Source organism: Porites lutea, chromosome 8, assembly GCF_958299795.1.
Source record: "Porites lutea chromosome 8, jaPorLute2.1, whole genome shotgun sequence".
NCBI lineage: Eukaryota > Metazoa > Cnidaria > Anthozoa > Scleractinia > Poritidae > Porites > Porites lutea.
The window spans coordinates 3,364,038-3,383,854 of record NC_133208.1 but is presented as its reverse complement, the minus strand read 5'-3'; the positions used below and the strand labels follow the sequence as shown (position 1 = coordinate 3,383,854).

Sequence of the window (19,817 nt, the reverse complement as noted above, 5' to 3'; positions counted from 1 at the left end):
CCCCCCCAATATGTCAAATGAAGGCGACTTTTCATGGAGTTAAATTCTTAAGGATTTTATTCAGGTTCAAAAAGAGGAAGGAAAATTCGTCGTCGTATGTCCACGTCCTCCATAAAACGTCAAATTAGGAGGTTTTACGTCGTAGTCGTGCAGTGGACGTCAAAGAAATGTACTAAAAAGCGTGATGCACGTGCAGAGCTGTTATTTTGATTATTAATTAAACCTTTTGTTTTTTGAAGTCGTCATTGTGGTTTTCGTCGTCGGCGTAGTTGCTTAAGCTCCCTAATGTCGACAATCAACGACATCTTAGCAGCTGTATCTCTTCAAACAGCCTTGCCAGGCCCTTTTCCCACGATATCTGAAAAGTTATTAGACACACGGACGTTTAATATACTGCGCTGGGATAATCTGCTCTTCTGTTGTCATGGAAAACATGGCCTCTTCGCCGTTTTATCTTCTGCTTGTTGTAAGTACGAATTTTCTTTCGTCGAATGCTAAACCCGTTAGTTTATTGGATAAAGGTGAGTAACAGTCATTTAATGACACCAGTATATAAAAAAACTCTTCAAATACAAAATTAAAAGAAAAACCTAGCTACAGGTCATAAAAATGATCTCCTAAGGTTCTCTGTTTTACTTGCTAATTGTAAGTCATTTGATGACACCAGTATATAAAAAACTCTTCAAATATAAAATTAAAAGAAACACCTACAGGGCATAAAAAATAATCTCCTAAGATTCTCTGTTTAACTTGCTAATTCTCAGCCGACGTTAACGTTCACACGGCACGGCACCAGACGAATTTTCGACCGGCTGAAAAATTTGACCGGACACCTCGTTCACACGGAACCCTTCAATATCTTCGCTCTGTTCACACGAAACCTTGAACGGCTAGGCGTCTAAATTTTCGTACGGTTAAGTTGGTTCCCTGTGAACGGAAAACCTAAACGCAGGAACTTTCAACCGGCTGAAAATTCGTAAAGCGCCGTGTTAACGTAGCCTGATATAAGTCATTTAATGACATCAGTATACAAAAAACTCTTCAAATATAAAATTTTAGCTGTGATCCATGATACTGATTGTAAGTTCTTAGGTTTTTTTTTTCCCGTGATAAACTAACTCATGTAAAAATACCTACAAAAAACTCTGCAATAATCAACCTTACACAAATGGTTATTATAATAGATATTAGGGCCATTTATACGAGGAAAAATAAGACGCGAACTGTTCCATTTATGCGAGCATGTCTTATCTAATAAGACGCGTCTTAGTTAAGCCGCACCTTATTTTAGACGAAATGTGCCGTTTATACGGAAAGTTCGCGTCTTATTTAAGACGCGTCTTATTTTTCCTCTTATAAATGGCCCTAATATCTCTTAAGCTTCTCTATTTTACCTGTTAATAATCATTTAATGACAATGCAAAAACTTTTTTAACTATAAAAGGTTTTTAAATGTAAAACTAAAGCTGTGGCTCGGCTAATAAACAGTGAACATTACTTAGGTTAGTACACTGTAGTGTTGCATTGCAAATACTATTACTTAAACTAACAGAGAAATCTTAAAATATAAACAGTGAGCTATAGCTGATACTGAAAATAACTGGTTCTGTTGGTGTTCTGTCTTACTTGACCTGTTAATACTAAGTCCTGGTCTAACAGAAAACTCGTCCAACAGAAACATTAAACTATTGCTTTCGATACCGAACATAAGTTCAGGTTTTCTGTTTTACTAGCAAATATTAAACTAAATAAACACAATCTTAAAAGAAACTTCTTCACCGTAAAAACGAAGGCTGTTACTTAACTTGTTTAATGATGGAAAATACTCTTCGAATAAAAAATTTGGAATAGACTCTTCACAAAATTACTAAGTGAACGTACATAATCCAGAATACAAATACCTTTTTTGTTTTACTTGCTCACGCAAAGTTATTTTACGACACAAAGAGAAAATTTTTGAAAATATATTTCTTTATCATCTATTGTGATTACAATACTATACATACTTTCTCTAGGTTGTTTCAGTGTTCTATTAAAATTTTCAAACACCCATTAATGCTTATAGAAACCTCATCAAATGGAAGCTTTGTCAGCCCTATTGCATACAATACGTAGCATCAATCCTGAAGGTCAGTTTCTGTTTCTCTTGCTATTATTTGCTTTACGTCCCCGTTTAATGATACTCCCTAATAAAGACCCTTTTAACAAACATTTTATACTGTTGACGGCGTTTGAAGGTTTTCTTCCAAAGTATCAGCTGAAGTATTACTGAAACCGCCTCGTGTTATTTTGAGACTGCCCATATTATATGTTAGATACAGATTCATCGTCATGGAAGCTAAAAACCTGTGCCAGATTGATAGGTAATCAAAAAGAAAACGTTAACAAAAAATGCGCTGCATTGTAATGAAAAACATCACCACAATCATCAATATCAAAAACATCTACTATAAATGTGAGAGGCTGTCAACGGTTCTTAGTTCAAATAGTTTTAGTTCCAAAAGCAGCATCTTTGGAGTACGAGTTTCGGAAGCAATCATTACATCTTAAAAAATTTTACGACACTGGAACCTCGATATAACGATCGAATTCCTCGGTATAACGAACCATTTTCTTTGCCCCAGTCATAGTAAGATACATAAAAAGAACCTCAACATAGCGATAGATTTTGCCAGCCCCTTCGCCCTCCGTTAAATCGAGGTTCCGCTGCATCACAGTTGAAGGGGAAGGGAATAAAATAACGTCACACTCACAACTTCTACAGCGGTTTACGTACAGCATCGCAGTCCTCGTCCGTAGTTCTTGAGCTCTCAGAAACTGTAAAAAATTAAAATGCGATTAAGTTTCACAGTATGTACTGGAAGTGAACGTTTAGAGTTAAAAACGTTTGTTGAAGTACTGATATCATTTGTACCTACAATCACTTTGTATTAATCCACAGGATTAGAAAGTTACTGTGTAAAAAAAGTAACTACTGACCGGGACTACATAAAGATGGTGGGGGAAAACCAACTTCAAAAACCAACATCCATCCGCAATGTACGCAAGCCATGCAATTACAACATGCCTACTTATTCATTCGGAGCTAGTAGCCCATATAATAACATTTGTATCCATTAATTTCGGCCTAAAGTTTTAGCTACATTTCAGTTGTTCCAAAATACAAATAATTATCATTAAAAATTCGGTTCTTTGAATCAGACCAATTAATCGACTGACTGTTAGACTCTATTCTAGATTTCATGGAGTAAAATTTCTTTTAACCCTAATCAAACCCAAGCTTCAGTATGCATAGTCTCTTCAATGCTCTGTTCTGCACAATTTCTTTTGCTACTATTTAACAACCACGCCCTTCTTCACTTGCTAAACATTTCCCTTTTTCTCGTCACCTTTATGTAATTGCTTGAGCAGTCCTTACTATTAGGACAAATCGAATGTCGGTCTTTCCTAAGAAGCAGGGGGTTAAATCTGCGTACAGAACGAAAACTAGCTCACCCTCGGGTCTGTTTGCATCAAAATATACGCGGAGGTAATACAAGCGCTAACATTCGCATAACACTTCTTGTTGGGTGTGACTGTGTCTGCTCGACGCAAGTAAGTAATTTTAAGAAACAAACGCATTGCTCACCTTTTGATCTCCGGTTGACTTTGTCTCGCGGCACTCTAATTACTTCAATAAAAGGGTGCATACGTTTGGAGTTCCTTCGGCCCATGGCGATCAAACCCTTTTGCGGAAAAGCAGCCAAACAATAAGGCCCGTTCGTAGTATAAACATCAAGTACGCTTAGCAAATCCCCAGTCCTAACATTAAACAACAGCAAATGGTAACCTCTTGAAGAATCCCGGCGGTCAATTACACATTCCTCGTTACTTATAAACGCACAGTTGGAAACATCATCGACTGAGCATAATGTGCGGAGAGTGTTTCCTGAAGAAGGAAGAAGCGTCAAGCACGTGAACTTCTTGCCTACTCTGAGAGGTTCCAGCCGAGACAAGGACAAACTCTTCCGTTGGAGTAAACATCCCAGCTATGTTGCCGCGTAAAAGAGAGTTTCGCCAAGATCTCTTCCATAGTATACTTTTCCCGTCTGACAGCTGAACTGAGTCCCGAGCGGTGCATAACAGCTGATATTTACTGTTGCATTTTATGAATCTTTCATGCAACCATGGATATCTTAAGAAGTTTTCTTCAGATTCTTCATGACAATGTGAGATGGTCTTCACTATTTCTCCACTTGATGTGTCCAGGATGCTCACTTCACATCCGCCTCCCACACAGGCTACACATTGGTCTGTAACTGGGGATATATAAGCAACATTCTTTAAACTGGGCCAACTTCGGACTTCTTGTGACAAATTAAAATTCCACAGCTGAACAGCCTCGTCAGGATGATCTCTTTTCAAAAGGACACCTTTTGACACGGGTACAAGACAAATTCCACTAACTTCAAAATTTTCATCTTCCATGTATATGTCCATGAATGAAAGCTCTAATTCGTAATCGTCTGCTGAAAAAAATTTCTTTCCTATAATTTTTCGGCTTGACACATCAAAAGCTATCACTTCAACAGTACCGCGAACACCGTAAATGGTCTTCCCATCTAAAGCGAAGGCAATATTAGAGACAAGACTGTCATATTGTTTGACATCTTTGAGTGCAACGTGACTGTATATTTCAATATTGTTAATATTGTTACTGCCGGGATATGTCCTTACTAAACATTGCTTGTTTAAGACAAACACAAAGGTATCAGAGGGTCGGGATATAGAACCGTCCTGGGAATTAGAGATAGGATCTCCCATCAAGAATGCACCCTTGCTGGGGCATTGATAATCCCAAGGTTCCAAGCATTCGTTTCTGTCAACATTAACAAGGGAAAAGGTACCCGAAGGCCACTCCTGGACTTGCAATTGAATTAGCTCTCGGAAGCCATTCAAAATTCCTGCTCCGTAAAGCAAACAAAACAGGAATTTGAGGTTAGGGGCAAACTTTATCATTCCACGTGGTTCAAAAGTGTTGACCTCTGCAAGTGTCTCAAAGCAATTTAATGCATCAACCAAACATACCAGTCCTGAAAAATGGGAAATCGCTAGTGGTCCTCCATCTGAAGACCAAGCAAAAGACAAAACTACCTCATTTCTGACAGTTCGAGATATTTCGTCACCGTTTTTTAGATTCCACATGATAAGGCATCGAGCATCGTCAAGGGAGTCAGTAATCATAGTATCCCCATTAACTGAACAAACCGAAAATCTGCAGTTGCTCCTAGGGAACAGGGGTAGGAAGTCTCCGTCACTTGAGTAAGCATGGCTAAGGATTCCAGGGAGAACAATGGGCTCAGAAGGGTGAAAAACAACAGAGCGATAACATGACAATATAGATGTGTTCGGCACCATTCTAAACGCGCCATGGTCTTCAACGTAACGTTTCTCGAACGTGACAGGACGTTTCCACATTAGCTTCCCCGTTTGTAGTGACCACAGCTGAATCGTACCATTTCTACATTCACACACCATGAACTCCTGCTGAGGTGAAATGTCAAAGCAAGCCACTTGAGAGGTGCAGCGAAACACAGCCTGGATTCCACTTATTTGCTCCTTCGCAGCTCGCTTATTAACAAACTTCATGAACGGTATTTCATGATATTGGATATGTAAAAGCTCTTTTGCTTTCTTAGCACAATCTTTTCCTCCCTCCTTCATCATCACTTGAAAGAATGTACTAGGAATCGCCGTCAGCCTTTCGTGGTACTTTCTCAAGAGGAACAACATTGTGCTAAGGGTTCTTTTACTCCTACGACTCAATGCTCTAAAAAGTTCATGCCTCTGAACACGAATAATGTCTTCAGAGCTAGTCGCGTTGTTTACACACAACTTTGCAAATACAATCTCTAAGTCGATTACGTAGTTCTTGACGATTTCTTTAAAGCTGGATGCTCTCGTACTCTCTTCCAACTCGAGCAAATGATCAACACCATGCTGTAGGGCGTACCTCGCAGGGTCACTGAACTCTGCTCCGAGAACACCTTTCCTTTTAACATCATTTAATTCACCAGTACAAAGCTCAGAAAGGGCAAGGTGACCTTGTTTTTCATCCACAGACAGGCTGTGTTGCCCGTAAGCAGTTCTGTCAGTCAACCAGTCCTTAACTGATTTGTGAAAGAAGTGAATGCAGCCATCTTGAACAGGTAAAAGGGTTGAGATACATTCGATAGCCTTTCTTACTTTCCGGTGACAAGCTGGAGACTTTGCGTCCGAACGCAACATCTTAGAAACAAAGTCTAGTGGAAGAGGTTCTTTTGCAGCTGCAAAAGCACTAAGAAAAGTCAAAAACTGATCAGCACTTATCGTCAGTTCCTCAATACTTTTCAATTCTTTCTCCAAACGTTCAAAATAATTCTGATAAACAGATGATACACCTGAAGGTAACGTTCTTCCCGAATCCTCAGGGGTGAAACTTGAAAAGTTTTTGTTGATAAAATCGACCATCAAATAGGCGTATAAAATATGTCCAGCAGCTTTTCGGGCCAGTTCACTGATAACGACTTCTTCAAAGCCCGATTGAATAACGTTGCTTAGCTGTCTCTCAAGAAAGAGTCTGATGTCTTTAACGTTTTCCTCGTCATCTTGCTTGAGCTGAACAGGATTAAACTTTTTAAGACGGCCTGCGATGTTTACTTCCGGTCGAGCGGTAACACAAAACCGAACCCAAGCAGGAAGTGTGTAAAAGTGATTAGCAATGACATCAAGCAGCTCATTGCGGCCTTTGTATTCACTTTCATCCAAGCCATCAATAACTAACAGCAAATGTCTACCAGGGTCTCCTACGCTGCATAAAGGCTCTTCGAAAAGAAATTCGAACAATTCCTGGACTTCTAGACTGTTCATGTCCACACCCAAGTTTCTGGAAAGTCTCTTCACAAGTTCACGTTTGTATTCTGGTAAAACATCACACAGCTGACAAGCTAACGATTGAAGCATCACCTTCGGGTTTCTGTAACGTTCCTTGTTGTGCTGACAAAAGTGACTTCCTGAGAGCCGACCAGCGTGTTTCATTCTCTGACAAACGACAGCGGCGATCACTGATTTGCCCATTCCCGCATCTCCACTGATTACCATCACACGATTTTCAGAAGTACGGTCGTCTAGCCACAACTTGATCTTCTCAAAGATGTGCAAGCGCGTTCCCTCCTGGTATTTCCCAGAGTGATATTGGATGATTTTTTCGGTGTTAACTTTCGCCAATTTTTGCAGAGTTTCATGTTCTTCAACTTTATCTCTTCTGTCTTCAGCATTTACAACGTCATACGTGACCTGTTGCCGCGATTCTTGTTGGGTTCTCCGAAAATCCTCTAGCATCTCTTTTGCATCCTGTACAGACTGCTGAACACCTTGAATGACTTGGTGTGTGTCTTGAAGAGTTCTGTGGTCCTCCTGCTGCAATTTCACTGCCTCTTTTTGCATCTCTTGTAAACTACCAACTGCCTGATGTGTATCTTGAAGAGTTCTATGGTCTTCTTGCTGCAATATAATAGCCTCCAATCGTGTCTTTTCTACTTTACTAACTGTTTGGTGTGTATCATGAAGAGTTTTGTGGTCCTCTTGTTGCAATTTGCTGGCTTCCACTTGTGTCTGTTGCACTTTTTCAACAGTTTGATGTGTGTCGTTAAGAGTTCTCTGATCTTCCTGTTGGGTTTGGAGCACTTGTTGTTGTTTGCGAATTACGTCTTTTAATTGGAATTTGATCTCATCGTCATTTTTCATCCATTCAGTAACAGCGCTGACATAGTCCTCCCCACAAGGCTCTCGCTTTAATTTGTCCACTTCAGACGGATTCAATCCAAGCGAAACAAGAACGGAACTAACTTCCCGCCATTTCACATCGAACACTGGTGTTGGAATGCCAGTTGTTACCACATGACCATAGAGCTCGTTTCGATAGAATTTGACGCGAGCAAGATTAGCCTCTGTTGAGGTGTCACTCGCGGGAGGCATTTTGTGCCCAGGACCTGAGAGGGGAGGTGATAGGCCACAAATGTTCGTCAGTAAGAGAAACAGAAGAGTGATATCAAAGTTCTTAGAGTTTGGATGCCCTCCAGCTGGTGGAAACAGGTTTTCCCATTGACTCCCGTTAAGAATTTTCCGACGCAGAAGTTTAACAAGAATGGAATAGTTTGCATGAAGGTTACTAGCCAAGTTGGAAGGAGGATGATAAGTGTCAAAAATATTCCTCAGTACTGTTGTTCCACCATCTATGAGAAGTCTGCTCAGCTTGTTTCCATTCGTCTTTTCTACGGAGCTGGCCAGAGGTGAAGGTGCTGCGGTCGCCATTGAAGCCTGAGAAAGAAAAATCCGCTACCTGTTAAATCTGTGTGGAAAATTATAAATAAACTACAAATACGTCTCTCGCAACCCCTCGCGAAACTCCGTGTTGCACACAAGTTATTAATTATTGAAGCACACTCCTTTACGATTGGTGAGAAAAAAAAATATCGCACTAAAAATACACTTCTAAGTTAAAACTCAAGTGTAAAGGGGTCATTGACAGCATAACAGAGGATACCTGACAAGAAGTTTCTGTCCCTAGTTTAAAACTTGGAGGACGGTTCTACAAGTACCAATCATACACAATGACCAAAAATGCCAAATGTTTAATAAAATTTAAGAAGGACAAGTCAAATTTTGGAGGCAATCTAATGCCCTAGGAATTTCCCTATGTGCGATCAAGGAACAAGAAGCTCAAGTTTCAAATCAAACGTTGCTACAAAAATTTACATCTAACTCTAATGACAAAATGTCACGAGACAAGTTTACTCACAGGCTGTAGTATGACTTATTGCAAGTTGTAGAACCTCTATTTTATTAATGCTTACAAAAAGAAAACTAATATGATAAAAAGAACAAAAACGTTTCACTTACCACACCAAAAAAATGAACATTATGATACCATAAACAGAAAACTGGGTAAAACGTTAAGTTGATTTACATGCTCTGAAGTCTCAATTTCCCCCACTTCCCCTTCACCCTGTGTTTCCCTTGCTTCCACTAACCCTCCCCTCTCCCATGCCCAACAAATCCCCATTCCTCCTCCACAACCAACACTTTCACTCCCCTTTCCCCTCCCCCTCATTTACCACAGCCACCATCAATGTGTTGCTTCTAATATATGCTGACAAAATTGTGCTCACTGGCGCATGGTGAATGCTAAAAATGCTAGAAGGGTGTAACAACAAGGACATGGCCTACTCCTCAAAACACGAAACAACCCCATTTGAATTTCGTACCCGGGACAAACACACCCCCTCCTCTCCTAAGAGGCTTCATGTACATGTATAACAGAAGCATCACATTATCGACAGTTATTGGATGACTATTTTTGTTGTGCCCAATTTTCATTTGGTTTTCAACCTAGATTGAGAAGAATAATGTCAAAAACTAAAGGAAAAGTGGAAGCATTACCTCATCCACGGGCAAAGATGCCAATTATTAAAGGCATTCGTATATGCTAACGACCCGTAATTTCTAGCTGCATAAACAACTGATGGATGTATCTACTAATTGTTTTTCATTATTGTTTCAGACTGGCATGAACATTTACATTTGAAGTTTGATTACATGTTCAATGGACATATGATGGAAACCCCATTAACTGACAAATGTTAAAATAGATTTTTAGAAGAAGTAGTCAAATTTTGGCAGTGATACAAGGCCGGTTTCTTTTCTAAGGAGAACAGCGATCGTTGAAATTGTATCAAATCAATGCTGATCCATACCCAGGACCATAAAAGACAAAGGATCATGGAGTGTAGGATGGAGAGAAAATGTTAAGTACGCTTCGAAAATGTACTACGCAAAGCAGAAATGAGCTAAAGTGAAATCACGAGGTGGCTATACCCATCCAAAACGCAAAATACGCAATTATTGTGATAAAAGGATGCAAACTAACCTTGCTGCCAAGTAAAGTTGGTGTTTTATCCCGGAACATAGAAATCCCTGGGTTTAAACAAAGGAAACTTGCATCGGCATCGGCATCGTCAGCACATACCGTAAAATTCCGAAAATAAACCCCGGGGCCGAATATTTTTCAAAGGCCCTTTTTGAGGGGCCTATTTTTGCAGGGGCTTATATTCAGAGAGGCTTATCTACGGAAGGAAATTTGCGTTTCAAAATCGATTGGGCTAGCCTTATAGTTGGAAGTAAATTTACCACTTTCGCTTTGTTTTACTTTGTATTTGAGGGCAGTTTTCCAAGTACAAGCCCCCGGGGGGCTTATATTTGGAGGGGCGATTTAACGGAGAGTTTTTTGGGTTACCGGATTGGGGGGCGCCTATATTTGGAGGGGCTTATACATGGAGGGGCTTATTTTCGGAATTTTACGGTATTTCCGCAAGGGAGGGGGAATGTACTGTCCCAGAAATCCATGCGCGAAATAGACTACGGGCAGTCTCTCTTTTTTCTGTAGTCCGTCGAGCAAAACGCGAGACACGCAAATGGCCACGCGCGTGACTGATGGCGCGAGACGGGAGAGGCACGAAAAAAGCAGTCTCTCTTTTTTCTGTATTCCGCGCGCGTGCATTGCTCTCACTAAATCTGAAGAAAAAGAGAAACTGCTCGCAGACTATGCGCGAAATAAAAGACTTGATTACTTTGGGCTTCGTCACGCGTTCCCTCCCTACGAAGGAGGATTTCGTGACGAGCTAAAAGAACGTCTGCGTGGCCTAGTAAGAAGCAGATGTTTTCGGAGCTCTCACCACCCTCAGTGGTTCGACTCCCTCGAATCGCTTTGTAGGTGGTCGTTTAAGGGAGGTTTAACCTATTTGATTGTGATGCTGAGCGCAAGTTCTGTAGGTGGTGTTTCTAACAGGCTATTACTAAGGCTAAAAGGCTTTTACTAAGTCTTAGACCAAAAAATTCACTTTTCACACATCAGGAAATATAAACCTTGACTTACTGTTTATGAAACAGAACATAAGGTAGGTTGATGTTTTGTTTTACTAGCTTATACTATGTCCGATACTCACAGAGAACTTTCACAGTGTACTTTACTCCTTAATGGTCCTCTGTTTCACTTCTTAAAACCTAGCCTTAAAACTCTTAACTAAAACTAGCAACGCCTCACATCTTAAGCAATTGATTACGATAAAGAGCATTAGTTCCAGGGCTTGTCCATGCCACTTGCTAAGAGTGATTTAATGACGCTAACAGAAGACCCTACACGTAAATGGTTTCCATTGTATGATTAAGTTTCGAACCATCCGTTTATGAGGTTTTCACGCCGCATTGTTCACACCGACCCTTGGCTTTGGAAGATGCAGATCAAGCTTCAGATCCATCATTGTGGAACACTCAAGGCCTGTAAGATTAAAAACCAAAGAAAGAAAAGACAATCATGAGACAAACCGTTCACTTAAAGCAGAAAAACAACACACTAACGGTCACAATCAAACCCTCCAAACTGAAGACATCGTCATGCGTCCCAAATAAGGCAAGCAACGACTTGTAACCGTGATTTAACAGATAACGCCCTTGGTTAAGGAACTCCTCGAAATGATTTCAGTTGTCGTGAAAGCTTCATTTCCCCGGCTTACAAACAGTTAAATGTTGGCTCAGCTGCGGCCAATAAATTCCGATGCACAAACGGATCAGCCATCAAAAAGGGATCACGTTCTTTACCGGTTAACCTGTTAAGAAATCGTGCGTAATCACTACATCATATTTTACGCTGTTGACAAATCATGAGACTATGTACAGTGCTCGTACAGATTTTTGGATCTAAAGACTTTTTCCAAACGTTTTTCCAAGACAATAACTTCTTTTTCCAGACTCAAGGTTATCAAATAGGTAATCAATAGAGACATTGAAAAACGCAGAAACCAATCTTTTTTCCATGATGCAAGGCAATCGTACAGTACCCAAAGTACAATGTGGACATAACACACTGAGTTCTGAAACTTCTCATACTTATACTGAATGTCTGGGCTACAGGGTGATATTAAATGAGATTTGATGACCACGTGAAAAACATTTCACTTATTTAGCATTTGTTGTGGCTTTAAAACAAAGAATGTCCAGACTTTTCACCATTTTCCCAGACTTGACCTCTTGTTTGCAGACTTTTCCCAGCTCCACAAATTTCCTTTGCAAATTTTAAGACTTTTTCTCAAGAATTCAAGACTCTGTACGAACCCTGTTTGTGATAATGTTGCATCATTCAAAGACGCAACTTATACAGCTGCAAAAAGAAAGCCTGTTAGCTTGCTATAGTTCAGTAGTTAGAGCGCTGCATAGGTATCGCAGAGGCCAGGGTTCAGTTTTCAGGCTTTCTTTGGACAATCGCAACACTTGGGTCTTTAACTGGGCTGATCTTGTCTGTTTTTATTTCTTCATTCCGCAGTTTCAATATATGAAATTCATATATTCATTTATGTTAAATTCATAAACAAAGTCTCACTCGCTGGGCTCGAAATTGCGACTGATACGGTCGCTAATGCGACTAACATTTCCTCCTTAGCGACTAAAAATAGTCTCCACTTGGCGACCAGATTTCTCTATGATTTAGATCTAAATTAAAAGACTTAAGTTAAAACAAACATTTCATCTTATCTCGCTTTGCTTTCGTCATAACAAAATGTGCCAAATAGACCTTTTTACCGATACGGCGGCCATATTGAATTAATTCAATTTAAGGAGTATTATAGGATGCCCAGGGGGCATGAGCACATTTCCTTTGTATTTTCGAGCGCTTTTTGGGACATTTTTTCTTAAAATTTTCCTAGAATAAGGTTGTAGTAGGAAAAAAGATCCTTGTGCCGTGTTGGGATGTAATAATGATCGCCTTTTTCTAGTTTAGTATTAGAAATATGAACACGGCACAAGGATCTTTTTTCATATTAGAATCTTATTCTAAGAAAACTTTCAGAAAAAATGTCCCGAAAAGTGCTCGAAAATACAAACGAAATGTGCTCATGCCCCCTGGACATCCTATAATGCTCCTTAAATCGAATTAATTCAATATGGCCGCCGTATCGGTAAAAAGGTCTATTGTATAAACAAAGCCAGTTTACCTCCAAATTTATACCGACTTCTGTCCGCGATATTTTCAAAAAGTCCAATCTGATGGATCGCGCCATACTACAGGGCTTATGATAAGTCGCGGAAGTCAAATTTCGTGGGGATTTTCAGAGACAGATTCGCGGAAATTTTCGGGGCTAACTTCGCCGAAAAACAATCGTTAAAGAACGGCCGATTTCGTGGGGGTTTTCTGGGCAAATTTCGGTAGAAATCAATCGATTTGGGGCTGATTAGAGGAGCGTGTTTAATGTTTTTTAACAGAGGTTTTTTTGCTATTCTAACAACAAAGCGCTCGAGAAATGAGCCACTAGCAAAGCTTTTCACATCATGACTAGTGCCCAGTTTTTCGCAACATAATTTTCGCCTGGTAGTTTTGGGACGTTGTTCGCTCGTTGTGGTGATGAAGGTTCAAGATAAATTTGCAAGTTTATGCCAATTAAACAGCCCCAATAGCCGAGACCAGTTAAGAATATGTTGTATCGACATGTGTTTGATAAAATTTCTGGCGAATTTTGCGGTATTTCGCGTAGGATTTCGCGGGTTTACCTGAATTTCGCGGCTCCGCGACCGTGCTAAATATCAGAAGCCCTGAAACTATGAGCTGCGACATTTACATTATACAAACTGGCGACTAAAAGTTTGCATCTGGCGAATATATTTCTCCAGTTGGTCGTCAAAAGGCGACGAGAGGATTTTTTTGATTTCGAGCCCTGATTAGTGTCAAAATAATACAGTCTCACAGCTGTACCTCTGCTGTCACCAACAAGAATGAACGCTAGACGATGTGTAAATCACATAAAACCGTAGAGAAACAAGCAGTGTCTTTCTCAATATTTCTTTGACAGTGTTTGGCACAAAAATAAAAAAACCCTCTGAAATCATTCTTATCAACGGACGCAATTCTCACCTTTGCTTTTTTCCTGCACTCTTTGTCTCGCGGCCGCTTGACTGCGACAAATGCACACATACGTTTGGACTGCCAAAGACCAATAGCGATCAAACCTTCTTGAGGAAAGGAAGACAAACATGCCGGCCTATTTTCCATAGAAAGTAAACTAAGCAATTCTCCAGTCATAATATTGAACAACCGAAGACAGAAACTTTCCGATTTATTTTGGCAGTCGATAACACATTCGGTCTCACTCACAAATGCACAGTTAAAAATGTGATCGACTGTGCATAGTGTCTGGAGAGTGGCTCCTGAAAATGCATCAAGCACGTGCACTTCTTGCTTACTCTGAGGGGATTTTGCTGAGATTAAGACAAACTCTTCCGTTGGAGAAAACATGCCAGGTAGATTCCAAGAGTACAACAGAGAACCTTTAAAAACTCTCTTCCACAGACTACCTCCGTCGTCTGACAGCTGAACTGAGTCACGAGCAGTGGATAACAGCTGAAACGTACTGTTACATTCTATGGCTTCTTTATACATAATTGGACATGTTGACTCGTATCCCTCGTGACAAAGTGAGATGGTCTTCACTATGTTTCCACTTAACGTGTCCAGGATGCTTACTTCAAAACTTCTGCCCACGCATGCTACACGTTGGTCTGTAACTGGCACCATATACGTAACTTCCCTTAACCTGGGCCAACTTCGGACTTGCTGAGACAACTCAAAATTCCATAGCTGAACAGCAGTCCCACGATGACGTTGTTTCAAAAGAACGCCATTGGTCACTGGTACAAGACAAATACCGTTGTCAGAAACGTTTACGGCCGTAAAAGGCGGTTTAGGATAATGGAGATCAGGACAAGTTCCAATCTCTAACGTTCCATTAAGTTTTCCACTTGATACATCAAAAGATACCACTGCTGCTTCCTTGTCTTCAGTAACACCATAAACGGAATTCCCATCTACAGCAAAGGCAACGTGACGGAGTCTTCTACAAGACGTGGTTCTTGCAATTTTCATTTCTTCAGGACTGAACATGGCAATGCGGTTGTTTCCAGGGAATACCCTCAACACACTTTGTTTGCTTAAGACAAACGCAAACGCCCCCTCTACAAGAATCCAATACGGTCCCAAACGTCTGAACAAACATGATACAGGATCTCCCTTCAAGAATCCAGCTTTGCTGGATGATTCATGATCCCAAGGCTCAAAGTCAACGTTGTCGTTAACAACATTCAATAATGTCTAAGCGAATGCCTTTTGGGTATCTCTCCCACATAGACGTAACTGGTTTACACCAACAAAACAGGAATTTGAGGTTAGGGGCAAACTTGATCATTCCACATGGTAAAAAAGTGGTGACCTCTGAAAGTGTCTCAAAGCAATTCAACGCATCAACCAAACACACTAATCCAGAGAGATGAGAAATTGCAAGTAGTTTTTGATCTGGAGACCAGGCAAAAGACAAAACAACCTCCTCCCTATAGATCCGATCAATTTCATCTCCATTTTTTAGACTCCACATGACAAGGCATTTTTCATCACCAGGGAAATCTGTAATCATCCTATCCCCATTAACTGAACAAACGGTAAATTTGCAGTTGCTATTAGGGAACAGTGGAAGGAAATCTCCGTTAACTGAGTAGGCACGGCTGAGGATTCCAGGAAGAACAATGGGCTCGGTAGGGTGAAAAACAACAGAGCGATAACATGACAAAACAGATGAGTTGGGCTCCACTCTAAACACGTCAAGGTCATCGACGTAATGTTTTTCGACCGTGACCGGGCGTTTCCATATTTGCTTCCCTGTTTGTAGTGACCATAGTTGAATCGTTCCATCCCTACATTCGCACACCATGGACTCCTGCTGAGGTGAAATATCAAAACAAGCCACTCGAGAGGCGCAGCGAAACATGGCCTGGACCGCCATCTCCTCCTCCGTAGCCCCCTTGTGAATGTACTCCATGTAAGGTATTTCATGATATTTGGTCTGTAAAAGTTCTGTCGCTTCACCAGCAAAAACGTCTCCTCCTTCGTTCACCATCACTTGGAAAAAAGCACTAGGATTCGTCGCAAGTCTTTCGTGGTACTTTCTCAAAAGAAACAACAAGGTGCCAAGGGCTTTTTGGCTCTCACTACTCAGTGACTGAGTTTGTTTCTGCGTAAGGATAATATCTTCGGAGCTAGCCGTGTTGTTTACACAAAGCTTTCCATACACAATGTCTAAGTCGGTAACATAGTTGTTAACGATTTCATCAAAGCTGGATGTTCTTGTACTCTTTTCCAGGTCTCCAGAGTGGAGCATATGAAAAACACCATGCTGCAGGGCGTACCTCGCAGTGTCACTGAATTCTGTGCCGTGAACGCCTTTTATTTTCACGTTATTCACTTCATCAGTACAGAGCTGAGAAAGCATGGCATGACCTTGCTTTTCATCCACAGAGAAGTTGTGTAGTCCGTAGGTAGTTCTCTCAGTCAACCAATCCTTAACTGATTTGTGGAAGAACACAATACAGTCATCATGAACAGGAAGAAGGGTTGAGATAGAGTCGATAGTTTTTCTTACTTTCCGATGACCAGATGGGGACTTTGAGTCAGAAAGTAACATCTTAGAAACAAAGTCTAGCGGTAGCGGTTCTCTTGCAACCGCCAGAGCACTTAGAAAAGTCAAAAACTGGTCCTCACCAATTTTCAGTTCTTTCTCTAAACGTTCAAAGTAGGACTGATAAACAGACGATACACCAGAAGGTAAGGTTCTCCCTAACTCCTCAGGGGAGAGAAGTGAAAAGTTTTCCTTGATAAAATTAACCATCAAATAAGCGAATAAAAAATGCCCTGCAGCCTCTTGGACCAGTGCATCAATAACAACTTCTTCAGAGCCTGATTGAATGACACTACACAGCTGTCTTTCAAGGAAGAGTCTGATGTCTTCTACATTTTCTTCATCATCATGCTCCAGTAGAACAGGGTTGAACTTTTGAAGACGGTCTGCGATATTAATTTCCGGTCGAGTTGTAACACAAAATCGAACCCAACCAGGAAGTGTACAAAAGTGATTAGCTATGACATCAAGCAGCTCATTGCGGCCTTTGTATTCACTTTCATCCAAGCCATCAATCACCATGAGCAAGCTTTTACCAGGGTCATTCACCTTTCTTAAAGGCTCCTCGAACAGCAATTCAAACAGATCTCCAACCTCTAGGTTGTTGATGTCTTCACCCAAGTTTCTTGACAGTGTTTTTACAAGTTCTCTTTTATACTGTGGCAAAAACTCACTCAGCTGATGAGCTAACGATTGAAGCATTATCTTAGGATTCCTGGGACGCGCCTTGTTGTGCTGACAAAAGTGACTTCCCGACAGTCGACCAGCACGTCGCATTGTTTGACAAACGATAGCGGCGATCACTGATTTGCCCATTCCTGCATCTCCACTGATTACCATAACACGATTTTCAGATGTAAGGTCGTCTAGCCACAACTTGATCTTCTCAAAGATGTGCAAGCGCGTTCCCTCCTGGTATTTCCCAGAGTGATACTGGATGACGCTCTCGGTATCAACTCTTGCTAATTTTCTCAGAGCTTCATCCTCTTCAGCTTTATCTCCTCTTTCTTCAGCGTTTGCAACCTCACGCTTTATCTGCTGCTGCAATTCTTGTTGGGTTGTCCGAACTTCCTGTAACATTTGTTGTAAATTGCCAACTGCCTGGTGTGTATCTTGAAGCGTCTGTTCCACTCTGCTAACCATTTGGTGCGTATTTTGCAGAGTTCTGTGGTCCTCTTTGTGCAATTGACTAGCCTCCATTTGAGTCTGTTCTACTTGGCAAACTGTTTGGTGTGTATCTTGAAGAGTTTTGTGGTCTTCCTGTTGCAAATTGCTGGCTTCTATTTGCGTCTGTTGCATTTTTTCAACAATTTGATGTGTGTCGTTAAGAGTTCTATGATCTTCCTGTTGGGTTTGGAGCACTTGCTGTTGTTTTGTACGTAGATCTTTCAGCTGGAATTGGATCTCCTCGTCATTTTTCATCCACTCAATAACAGCGCTGACATAGTCCTCCCCACAAGGCTCTCTCTTTAACCTGTCTACCTCAGACTGACTTAAACCAAGCGAAACAAGAACGGAACTTACTTCATGCCATTTCACATCGAACACTGGTGTTGGAATGCCAGTTGTTGCCACATGACCATAGAGCTCGTTTCGGTAGTACTTAATGCGAGCAAGGTTAGCCTCTCTAGAATTGTCGCTCGCGGGAGGCAATTTGTCCCAGCCTGAAAGGGGAGGGGATAGTCCGCAAATGTTCCTCAGCAAGAGGAACAGGAGAGTGATATCAAAGTCAATAGAGTTTGGTGGCCCTCCACCTGGTGGTGGAAACAGTTTGTCCCATTGACTATCTTTCAGAATGTTTTTACGCCGAAGTTTAGTAAGAGTGAAATGAATACGTTTCGAACTAAGATCAGCAATCAAGTTGGCAGGAGGGTGATAGTAATCAAAAGTATTCCTCAGCACTGTAGTTCCACCATCGATGAGAAGTCTTCTTAGCTTGTTTCCATTTGTCTCCTCTATAGAACTGGTCAGGGGTGAGGGTGCTGCAGTCGCCATGCTAATAATAGACAAACAACAGTGTACCTGAAACCAGTGAAAATTTCATTGAATTATTTTGTAGTCTAGGTAAAACGAGACAATGTCGATCTGAAAAAGAGGCAAATACATCGTAGGGTATCAAATTTTGGGACAACACTTCTACCCCTGCCCTGGGCTCTTTTGAGTCAGGTCTCAAACATGGTGGAGAAAATCACATACTATAGCCTGAATAGGGCAAGGTTTTGTTTTATGAAACAAAGCAATCCCAACAAGATTTCCCAAGAGTATCACCCCTACCACAGTAAAAATGCGGGAGCACTGGGAGTCACAGAAAGCAGTAGCCCATGGCATGAGCTCCCTGCTGGAATAAACAAGTCAACTACCTCTGTGTTTGAACCTCTAACAGTAGCCTAGAGATCCTCAAGTTAGTACCTTATAATATCACTTGAACTAATAAATTACTATTAATAAATTGATTCATAAGCTTTCACATGAAGCCTAATTTAAATTTTCAATCCCTTCAAAATTCAAGACTTTTTCCAGGCTTTATCAAAAAACAAGATGCGAAGCGATGCACTAAGGAATGGAACTTTTTAAACGCATCACTTTTAAAGAAATTAACTCTCTTCTTCTTCTTAACCCTTTGGTGACAGCTGGCAATTAGCGGAAAAACCACATTTTTCCCCAATAGGCGTTTTGCATTAGTTGATCACATGATCAACTTTCGGTAAACACGAAAACAGTTCACTTTTGAAAAATTTTGTTAGCTTGAGCTGAAAGAGCATATTAAAAGTAGGTAACCTGTAAATTTTCATCTGTATATCTCAAAAGTAGCGATTGCAATGGCCAGCGAAAATTAGAAGGATTTGTATGAGAAAAACAACTCTTGTCACCCAGTCACACTTGAATGGTTTTTCATACAAATGCTTGTAAATTTTGAAATTTTTAGACTTTCATTAAATCTTTCCCTTATTCGCCTAAGGCCTCAAAGTGCCTGTTATGAATTAAAAGGAGATTTGAGCTCCGTAATGCTTAAGAAAATATTTCACGACAGTTTGAAAATTTTGAAATTTACAAGGATTTGTATGGAAAACAATTCAAGCGTGACTTGGGTGGCAAAAGTTGTTTTTCTCATAAAAATCCTTCTAATTTTCGGCGGCCGTCGCAATCGCTACTTTTAAGATATACAGCTAAAAATTTACGGTTCACCTAATTTTAATATGTTCTTTCAGCTTGTGCTGACAAAATTTTTCAGAAGCAAACTGTTTTCAT

General features: G+C 40.6%; 2 protein-coding genes across 4 annotated transcripts; both read right to left on the bottom strand.

Moving 5' to 3' along the window:
* Positions 1-2,701: 2,701 nt before the first annotated feature.
* On the bottom strand, positions 2,702-8,869 carry LOC140945967 (uncharacterized). 2 transcript variants are annotated; one of them, XM_073395032.1, is made up of 3 exons: positions 8,819-8,869; positions 3,629-8,337; positions 2,702-2,817 (listed from the first exon to the last, which is right to left on the bottom strand). In XM_073395032.1, exon 2 carries the CDS (start codon positions 8,329-8,331, stop codon positions 3,895-3,897), a length of 4,437 nt encoding a protein of 1,478 aa, XP_073251133.1. In that variant the 5' UTR covers positions 8,332-8,337; positions 8,819-8,869; the 3' UTR covers positions 2,702-2,817; positions 3,629-3,894. The 2 variants fall into 2 exon arrangements, with proteins under 2 accessions (XP_073251133.1, XP_073251134.1); XM_073395033.1 differs by lacking the exon at positions 8,819-8,869 and having other exon boundaries at positions 3,629-8,504.
* Positions 8,870-10,970: 2,101 nt separating this feature from the next.
* LOC140945979 (uncharacterized) lies at positions 10,971-16,735 on the bottom strand. 2 transcript variants are annotated; one of them, XM_073395045.1, is made up of 2 exons: positions 13,979-16,735; positions 10,971-11,353 (listed from the first exon to the last, which is right to left on the bottom strand). In XM_073395045.1, the coding sequence occupies exons 1-2, from the start codon at positions 15,002-15,004 to the stop codon at positions 11,333-11,335; spliced, it is 1,047 nt and encodes a 348-aa protein (XP_073251146.1). In that variant the 5' UTR covers positions 15,005-16,735; the 3' UTR covers positions 10,971-11,332. The 2 variants fall into 2 exon arrangements, with proteins under 2 accessions (XP_073251146.1, XP_073251147.1); XM_073395046.1 differs by lacking the exon at positions 10,971-11,353 and adding an exon at positions 11,584-11,681.
* Between the last annotated feature and the right edge of the window lie 3,082 nt (positions 16,736-19,817).